This window comes from Limulus polyphemus, unplaced genomic scaffold (assembly GCF_000517525.1).
Source record: "Limulus polyphemus unplaced genomic scaffold, Limulus_polyphemus-2.1.2 Scaffold3883, whole genome shotgun sequence".
Classification (NCBI taxonomy): domain Eukaryota; kingdom Metazoa; phylum Arthropoda; class Merostomata; order Xiphosura; family Limulidae; genus Limulus; species Limulus polyphemus.
The window spans coordinates 31420-42230 of NW_013669493.1; the positions used below are offsets into that span (position 1 = coordinate 31420).

At 31.4% G+C, this 10811-nt stretch overlaps 1 protein-coding gene across 1 annotated transcript in view; it reads left to right on the forward strand.

The window, feature by feature from the left end:
* LOC106470213 overlaps positions 1–9587 on the forward strand; it is a 13370-nt gene extending 3783 nt beyond the window's left edge. The window contains exon 3 of the mRNA XM_013930753.2: positions 2517–9587. Coding sequence (XP_013786207.1) covers positions 2519–5632 — 3114 coding nt within the window. The 5' untranslated portion in view covers positions 2517–2518 and the 3' untranslated portion in view covers positions 5633–9587. The remainder of the gene's footprint in view (positions 1–2516) is intronic.
* Positions 9588–10811: the final 1224 nt, after the last annotated feature.

Sequence of the window (10811 nt, forward strand, 5' to 3'; positions counted from 1 at the left end):
GTGACTGTATTTTACAAAATAATAGTCTACTAAAACACAGCCAAGACAAGTTACTTTGTAAAGACCAAAGATCAGTATTATGTTATTGGATACGGTAACATGAGTGCACGTGTGTCATGTAATTGTAACTTCTATATTGCTAGCCAGGCACAGGTGAAAGGTTAATATAATAAAAATAATAAATATATATAAATGTATATTTATGTTATAATTTGTGTTCATTCTAGAATGAAAGAGGCATAATTTATATTTACTTCCTAATTTTTTATGTTAGTTGCAAGATCAGTCAAGTCTACCAAACCCGTACAGAGATTAATTACCGAAAATAACAGATAAAATATACTGTTTTTTCTGAAGAAACGTTTGATAACTATCTGGATATTATAAAGATTTCGAAATTTCCTGATGCATTAAAGTATTTTTAATCTTAAAATGAATATTAATTTGCATGATAGATAGGCAACATGCAAAAAATAAAAGCAATGAGAAAAACATTGCTTTATAAACTTTAAGACTTGATAAAAAAATTGATATTTTGCATATGAAAGCGTTGTAATGTTTACTGATAATCTGCCAAATTTCGTTAACATTTGCTTACTAATTAAAAAGTTATAGCAGGAAAACTATAACAGCACAAAATGGTTACAAGGTAGGTCCTAGGGACTGAGCCCGTGCTGAAAGAGTTAAATGATTATTTCTCCTACTTTTTTAAAGACATTTTATAGTAAAACGTTGTATATTTACCAGCATGATAAATTAAAAATCTTATTATAATTATATATTACTTATCATTGTTGCAGTCTCTACTCAACATAGTATCAACTTGATAAATATGACTCGTTCATTCTGTATTATGTGATTAACTGGTATCACATCTGTAACTCGAGATTGTATTCACTGTGATTGTATATAGTCACAAACCTCCAAGAGACACCTTTAATGTATTATACAGTAATTGACAAGTTACCAAGCATCTTCAAGCTGTCCAAAAATGGACGTAACAGACACTAACAAAACTTCTGTTGTGCTGTATGTGGTGGATCCTGGCCCCAACTTCAGGCTCTGAAGGGGTGCGTGTGTTTTCTAATTTTCTTGTGGAAAAGGTGTATATTTTGTGAGGTCATCTGGGCCCAAGAAATGTTGCAAAAAAGGATATTTGAAGCCCTGTTCCCAAGAAATTGAACAAAGGGGTCTTAAAATAGTAATAATCCTTTCATAAGGGAGTAAAATGTTTAATTTCCCTAGAAAAGAGAGAAAAATAATGGGGAAAAACTTGTGAAAGGGGGATAAAAAAATCTCTGGTTTCCATAGGGAAAGGGATTGTTCTGGAATTTAGGTACAAACATACGTGTTGGTACAACTGGCTACTAAATTAGGTATGTGGGGAGGCTGTGGATAAAACAAGATTTCGAATTTATGTTTTGGTGGAACAAAAATCAATAAAAGATGCATAGATCCAAGGATATTTGTGGTAGGGCATGGCCTGGAACTAGAGATATGATAAATATCTAAAGGAAAATAACCTGCTATTAATGTGGCAAAAGAAAAACAAACCAAATCACACCGTACTAACCACTTTACACCCATGTTGGCTGGAACGTGATCATTCAGCTAGATGTAGTCCTGAACCAGAACAGATAATGTGATGATTTCTTCTGCCAATTAAATGAGTCCTTCAGTTTTGTAGTACATCATTTGATGTAGTTTTTAATTTATTGTAAAACAATATTTGTATCTTATCCAACAATGAGTGACCTAGGCTACCGTTGAGTGTTATTCTTTATTGTATTCCATTGATTGTACTTCCAAGCTTTTTTGTGTTTTACTATACGAACATGGCAAGAATTTGGGGATTTTGTTTTTGCTTTCTCTTTTTAAGACAAAGTACAAGTTCTGAACTCACCAAGTGTGAAGTGTGACAATTAAAAGAGTGAACGCTTCAATAAACACTGAAAACTATGTTCATTCACTATGTTCATCAACCAGTCATACGTGTTTTCATCCTATTTATTTGATGGAATTGAACAAACTCATTTTACACCATTGTATGTTTTACAGTATGATTTATTTCTCTCTTTTTTTTTTAGCAGGGTTTTATTTTCTTTTTTGACATTTTATCTGTCAGTGAATCTTAGTAAGTACTACAATAAAGAAAAGTCTATTGGTTATAGAAGAATTCATTCATTTATGGGTTGCTTTGTTACGAAATATGGAAAAAATACATTGGCAAGGTAATAGCTCTTGGTGGTGCAGAGAAGTATCTGTCTGAAATACATTATCAGATAAGGAAAACGTTAACATTAGCTGTTTGCTCATTGTAAGTGCTCAAAATTATTCCTTTTTAACATCCCTGATTTTTTTTAATGGTACAGAAAATGTGTTCTTCTGTAACATACACAATTGAATTAGATGTAGTTTTCCAGTAACATGACAGTTAAATTTATCATCTTGGTTGTATTATAATATATATATATTTTGAAGCGTTTAAATCTACAGAATTTGCTAATTCATTACAGGAATGGCTGAAACTGAAAATAATGCACCTAAAGAACTTAATCCTACTTGTTCTCTAAGTTCTGAGACATCAGGTGCTTCTAGTGTTGAATCCAAACCGTCAACGAGTATGGTTATTAAGGAAACTTGTAGAGAAGGTTCTTCTGTTTCGAGCAATTCAAACACAATACTCATAAAAAAATTTAATCAAGAAGTAACCAGTGCTACTGGGAATACTGTTGAAAAAGTTGATGTTAATGGTCGAAGTATATCTAGCACCCTTGAAGATGCTAGTGACAAAAATGACTGTACACCTTTAGATTGTTCAACAGAGCAAGCCAATAAAGATAATGAATCCAGTAAATCTGAGACAAGCTGCTATTTTGTATCTGATGTCCACATCTCCTCTCTACAGGATAATTCAAATGGTAAAGTTCTGGTTCATCAAAATGTCAACTCTTCAAATGAAACTCAAACCTGGCTGAAGCCATCAGGATTATTTGTTGAAACTCCTAAAAATAAAAGCTTAATTTTTGGACAGTTTCAAACTTTTACTGGTCAGAATTATATGAATCCATATGTACATTTTAATAACCCATCACTGTTGAATTATAAAATTGTTGAAAACATAAATAAAATTGAATACCAGCCTGAATCGTCAAAAGTTTCATCAGTTCTCGATGGTGATTCTTCAAATAAAAAAAAAACTAGTTGTGAACTTAGAAGTGAAGAACTGAATCCCGAAGTTTTGAAAATGAATTCTCCTGATACAGTTTCTGCTGATGATAGCTGTTTAGTGCCTCATACAGATGAACTCGAAGAACCTATAGTACCAAATACAAGTACATTTGAAATAAAACCAACTCTGAATTTTTCAGACCATAAAAAAAGAAGAGGCACAAGTAGTTCTACCACAGTTGATTCGAAGGAAGAAGTGGAGAAAAAGTTTTTCAAAGTAGACACTAAAGTTAACTTTGAGTTTCAACCGTGGCTGAATGACAATAAAAAAATCTTAAAATCTGATAAAGAACAAGACTGCAGTAACAAAAACTTGTCAGGCCCAAATCAGGAGTTTGATACTAAGACAAATAGTGTTTGCAAAGAGCACGAAAGACCTTCCTTCACAGAATTTAAGAATTGTCACATAAAAAAATTCAATGAAGGACAAAGTAATGCTCTGCGAGATATACCTAGCCCATCAACAATTATATTTGACCAGAATCAGCCCCATTCTAGAAATTCTGAAAGCAACAGTAATAGTAGATTCTTTGATGGTAGAAGTTTCTTGTTGGAAGATTCCAATGGTCAAGTTGATAATTATGCAAGAGAAGTTGACCAGGATGTCACAAGGCATCCACGATCGTATCAGTGTGATATCTGTCACATGAAATTCACCCAGTTTGCTAACATGCGCAGACACAAGCTGAGCCATTTTGGAGTTAGACCTTTTGAATGTCGCCTGTGTCCAAAACGTTTCTTCCGAAAAGATCATCTAATGGAACACGTTGTAAGACAACATTCACTACAACGACCCTTCTGTTGCCCTTTCTGTGTTAAAAGTTTTAACAGCCGATCACAATTAAAAACACACTTATCAACTGATCATAGTGGGGATAAACTTTGCAGGATATGTGGTTTTGAATCTGTCTCTGTTGCTGGAGCTAAAGTGCATTACCTGTCTCGCCATGGAAAGTTGAACTCTGAGAGTCTAGAAAGTTCTTCAGTGTCCAACATGGGAATTGATCTAGTTCAGTCACCTATTGAAAGAGCTGTTGACTTAAATGTTGTTTCTCAAAACTTTGTTCCTGGTATGCTTCATCCTCCTGTTGTATCTTCAAATCAGTTAGTAGATGGTAGTAAATCTTATTCAACACACTTGTTTTGTGTTCCACCTTCATTAACTGTTGGGTCTGTTTCATCTTCAACAAACACATTTTGCACCTCCAGTACATCTCCAGTGACATCAGATACTCATTTTTTCTGTAATGCTCTCTCTTCTCGAATAAATCATAATAAGCCGCTGGACGTAGCAGTTGCTTCAGATCAAACCACTTGCTTGTTAGGAACACACAACATTAGAAAAAATATTATTAGATTAGATCCTTCTTTTAAAAGTCCATTGTCACAAAAAGTTCTTCCAGCTTCAAATGCAACATCACATACTAATACTTCACTTACACTTCAAACAGATCCCATGAATGTTTCTTCAACAGAAACAACATTTCATCATTCTAATGTTTCTTCCCAAGGAAATAAACAACAAGTAACTCAGTGTTCCTCAGGCTCTGAGTATCCTGATACATCTGAAGTTTCTAAGAAGTTTGTGATTAAAACAGAGCCAAGAGATGCAAGTATCCAACTCATTGGTGTCAAAATGGATGATTTTTCCTCACACACCATAAAGAATTATGATCTGAATCAAGAAGGGTTTTCATCAAATATAGACAACACTTCAGAAACTTCTTGTGATTCTGGTGTTTCTGGAGACTTCAAAGAAAAGAAGCAAGAGAATAGTAATGTCTCTGATCAAACATCTCGCTCTTCAACATCTAATAAAGATGAGTACCAAAAAGTAGTTGTTATGTCTGACCACCAAAAGAATCCACACACATCTACAGAATCATTGACATCGGAGTCTCCTGTCTGTCCAAGATATTCAGTGAGAAAACACCAGCCTTCGCAGTCCTCAGATAGTGGATGTGCTACAGAAGAGTTAGCCAATGCTGAAAGGATATGTCGTATATCCCGGTGTACCCCTCAAGGTAGCACATCTAGTGATAATTGTCCTGGTTCAAGTGAAGATAACAGTGCCGCCAACCAAAGACAAACATCTCGTGACGTTCCACGATCACAACAGGACAAATACAGAGCTCCGTCGACATCTTCAACTGATGGAACAGCTGAAACAACCATGCATGTCAAACCCGATCCTGATAGCGTGAATAGAGGAAACAATAATTCCCAGGACCAGTCATTGGTATGTTCCCATTGTGAAATCACATTTCAAGATCAGACACTTTATTTTCTCCACAGGGGTCTACATTCAGGCTCAAATCCCTGGAAATGTAACTTGTGTGGCCAAGAATGTAGAGATAAGTATCATTTCACTTCTCATATAATCAGTGATGCTCACGATTAGACTGTTTTCATCCACTTGCTTGTCATGTTATTGTAATGGTGCTTGAGTAAAAAGTAAATTATATGTTGCATTGAATTGAAAAAATAATACAAAAAAAAACACGTGTTTTTGTAAAATATGTATTGCATGTATGGTATGTGATATTAAGACTAGGCACGCATTTTGATACTTTAAAATTTTTGAACATTAATGTATAAAAATGGTACATGAACAAAAATGGATTGTTGATAGAGTGTAGACAGTTTTACTGCGTTATTAATTCATGTTGTCAGTTTTCATTTGTAATTAGTATGTCATTGAACTTTCACTTATTTGCAGGTATTGATTATTTAACTAGACAAAAGGACCAGACTGAACCTGTACATGTACTAGAGTTATGACACAGCTAGTAAGATTTAGGATTTACAAGTTAAATATACTTCAATATTTGAACAAAACTTCATGTTCATCTTGATTTTGAACCTTTTTTTTTTTTTGAGGGGGGGTGTTTCGAGCAAACACCCATAATTTGACTAAAATACACTGTATTTAGTATACTCACCTATAAGCTGACAGTTTTTGTTATTAAACTGTTCTCATCACTAAACATCCAATCTATTGAAATATATAAGTTTTATTAAACTATTATAATTGTTCTTAAAAGTTCTCTCTCAGCAGTATGCTTAATTCCAGCAAACCCATATATGGGATGTATGCTGTTGTTGTAATGAGAAAGTGAAAAATCTAGGGTGTGTTAAACTTTAGCCTTTTAATGTTGTAAATAACTCCAAATTATGAGTTTAGTCTTAAGAATTGAAAACATATAACAAAAACCTATTTAACATCTTATATGTTTCACAGCTGTTGACTGTATGCTAGTAGATTATAATACACTTGTCTTAGCAAACAGTTACAATATTTAACTGAACAATAACATCACCATAAAGAAAACTTACGGAAAGCATGTTACAGTTGTACTTCATTACCTTAAGGAATTTATATTTTCAGCAGGTTTAGAAAATGTTTACGTTCTAATTAGACCTAGTGTTAAGTCTTTTTTTAACAATGACTTGTAGAACTTTGGAAAGATAAGGTATTTCATGGTATAAAGAGCATATTAAAGCAAGTAACAAGTGTTCAGTATTTTTGTTGTATTTGCCAGAATGATTGAAGTTTATGTTAACATAATGACTACTTAGTAGACTGTTATCTAGTTTGTGACATAATCCTGTAGAAAGTAGTATTCGTTTTTAAAACTAGTTTTAAGTCTGAAAAATACTAACATAACTCTTGTGATAAATGTTTTTACTATCCTATCATTTTTATCGTATAATTTGACAACTTAAATCATTGATATTGTAAGTGTTTAGAAAAATGCTTCCCATATATTTTCTCAGACCACATGCAAAGTTTGAATGAAATTGGTAGATGAATTTTGTAAAATATGAAACGTTAGGGAAATATGTGTAATGTATCAATTCGTTAACATACTCCGTATTGATATTTTACTCGTTAGTGTTTCCTGTAGTATAATCAGCCCACTACGCTGTAAGACTATAAACAAGTATTATTTGTACAGTTTGTTGTATTTGGTGACTATAGTTATGTTAAAGACATGGTGGTTTTAAATAAAAACTGTCTCAGTATTTAAAATGATGTTACTGAAAACCAGTAACCTTTTTTTATCTTCTCACATTATCAGTCTTTGAAATGGTACTAAGTTTACCGATACAGTGATCATTTTTCAAATAATAACAATTGTAGTGAGGGCTTCAAGGGATAATCCAACAAAGTGATGTCACTATTTTGAGTAATGTATATCAACTGTCTTGAGTGCAAACCTGACATATACATCATTGTAATTTTTCTTTATTTATAGATATTGTTAAGATACAGTTGAGTGATTGTTGATGTTATACAGTAAGATTATATTTGCATTATAGATTTTACACAATCAGTATCATATATATATAGTTTATATAAATATGTTGTATTTTATAATGCTAATGTCATTGAGTGAGTTACTTTAATATTTTACTAGTTGGAATAACTGTGTAGTACATATTTGTACACTATTTTTTATTAGTGTTTTCTTTTAACTATCCCCAAAACCTTGCCTGGTACAAGTACTTGAATACCACGTTGTGCCAATGTTTAGACAGCTATGTTGAATGTGTTTTATGTTAGATATGTGGCTTATGTTTTACCGTATGTGGTTCCATATTATTTTTACTTGCCTATAATTATTTTTCTGATCCATAAAAGAAATTGTTTTTTTGTATGTTTACATGTCCGGTAATTTATGTGGTTGCTGTATTAGTATCGTGAAATGTTCTCTGAAAGTAGTCCGTTTCACAGCATATTTGTAATAGTAAACTGAAGTACATGTATAACTATCAGTAATGGTCACCCTGTAGATCCCAACATGTATGTTATGTACTGGTGTTTGACTTCTTAATTCCTCTGCCTTTTGTTTGTGATTAGTTTGGAAACCAGGAATGTTTAATTTATAAATTTTTTCTTAGAACAAACAAACAAATAGTATTGTACCCATTTAGTCCTAACAACAAATTCCAAAACAGATTACATATGTTTGTGTTAGTTTTTGATTATCGTAGAATAGGTGAAAAAACAAACTGAGCATTCAATTTAACCAATTGTGATGTGAAAGATAAAAGAACAGTTTGTGTGCATTTGACTTTTTTAGAAAAGCTAAAAAACAAATATGTACAACTTCAGTCATCTCTACACAAAAGACAAAAGAACATGTTTTTTTTTGGTGTTGATTTCTTCACCTTCATAAAATGAAAGAAAAAACTGCATGTTCGTAAGTTTAGGTTTCATAGGATGAACAAAAAATTCATTTTTTTATATATATTCCTAGAGTTGTGTTTGTTTGACATCAAAATACGTGTTTACTGGCTTCTGAAAAGAAGAGATATATAAGAATATGTGGCTGTTACTGATAATTGATTGAAGATGTATTTATGTTGTAACTTTTTTACATATTTATACATCATGCATATAATCATTTTTCACTAGTAATATGGATGTTTCAGCTGCTTATCAATGTGATGGGTTTTGTTATTTGTTAGTTTAATACCGACATGAATTGCCCGTGTCAGGATACACTGAATGTTATTATACAATTTGTACTGTACTTTGTCCCTAATAGGTGTGTTAGGAGTCTGTTATTGTAACATGTCCCTAATACGTGTGTTAGGAGTCTGTTATTGTACCATATTATCTTTCAAAGGTAAATGCAGATGTTACCTTTACACAGTGCTCAAAATTTTTCATCTGTATATCAAAATTTCAACAGTTTTTTAAAGTTGTGTATAACTTTCTGTATATTGTTTTGTATGAAGTTTTGATCCTGGTCTTTATGGTATTTTAGAATGCACAAGAGGTTGTTTTAAAATAGAATATATTTTGACTGTTGTTCTGTACACAGTTTGTTCTACATGTAGTTGCTTATTTAAAGACAAGGGTTATTATTTAACTTTTTTTAACCAGTACTTCTGTACTTCATATTTGAATGTATCATACCGAAGAAAGTTTTTAATTGCATTATTTACCAAATTGAATTAATGAAATATATTCAGTTAACAGAACAAAATATAGAATAATTTCTGACATATAATTTTATAAGTACCTTTATGTAACCAAATCAGTAATATTGAAAATACGTTTTCAAATAAATATTTACTGCAGTTCAGTGGTGAAGCTATTACAAATAGATAAATGGAAGAACGGTGATAACTTGGTACTACTAATTTATGTATTTCTCACTGTTTGACTGTCAATCACAAATTGAAATTTTTAGATTATTATAACCCAGGTTTTGCTGGATTTAATAATACAGAATTATTAAAACAATAAATGAAATGGAACAGTCAATTTTCTTATGTTTACAGTTGTACTATTTTTAATTTTAGAACTTTACACTTACAATTCAGTAGTTTAAATTTTAAGTAAAGTTTTGCCTTATTGAAGAGTAGAGAAATATTAAAAAAAAATTGCACAAAACATTTTAGCTTTTTCTTATTCCAAACTGAAAAACGTTAAATTGCATAACTGCTACACTTATATGGAAATTATTTTTGTGTGTGTATGAAAGTTACTAAACGAAAATATGTTTTGCCAAATATGTGATGACTTAGCCTGACGGACAATTATTTTGAAATATAGTATTCACACTGACAATGAAGTTAAATTTTTCAATTCATGATCTAATAATTTTTGTGAATTATATGAAATCTTTCTTGTTAATATAATAATATAAAAATTGCTGGCAAAAAACTCATCCATGCATATATGTTTCCATTTATTTTTGTGTGTGTGTTTTATTTTTTACTACAAAAGGCTTGTGATACTTCATTATTAGTCTGTGTCAGTGCCAGATGTTGGTATTTATGATATGTTGATGGTGTATTTTGTACAAGTATATGTAAACTAAACTGGTATTGAATTTTTGATACTTATGGAATTATATGTCATGATGGTTTTCCATTCATTAAGATAAAGTAGTTACTATTTAAGTACAGTCAATATACTTAAAAAAAAAAGAAGGTTATTGTGGAATTTACTTAGTTGTATAAGAAAAATAAAAAGCTTAAACTAGGATCCAGACTAAAATTCTTATAATTTAATACTGTATTTTTGTAAACAATTCTGGAAACACAAGCCCAATTTGTAATCACTGAATTATACTGTCTTTTTGTGATATCCTAATTTGATTAGCAGTGTATATTATTGTCATGGTAACCAGTATTTCTTAATACTGGGATTCCATTGCTGTATAATTGTGTTGTCAGCTGGTCAGTTGCTTAATTCTTTACCTCCATTGTAGGTAGTGTAGCATTATATGTAATTTTGGAACAAAGGAATCTTTGCTTCTTTAATCGTTAATCTTTTCATCAGTAAGTCTTCTTTTACAATTTAATAAAAATTGATATCAAATGAAGAAATTTTTATCAGATAAATAAAATTGACTTTTGACAAAAAAAATGTTAGATTTTTGGCAGCTTACACTGTATGTGTATGAACCATTTATAAAAAGTTTATTGGTTTGAAATATAATGTTTGGAGTATCGTATGAACCAACAGACAAGGTGGAATGATATGCTCTTTCATTAGACAAACAATTTTGTATTTACGTAATTTTGGTAGTGTTTTTTAAGAGTGTACAGGATGATTG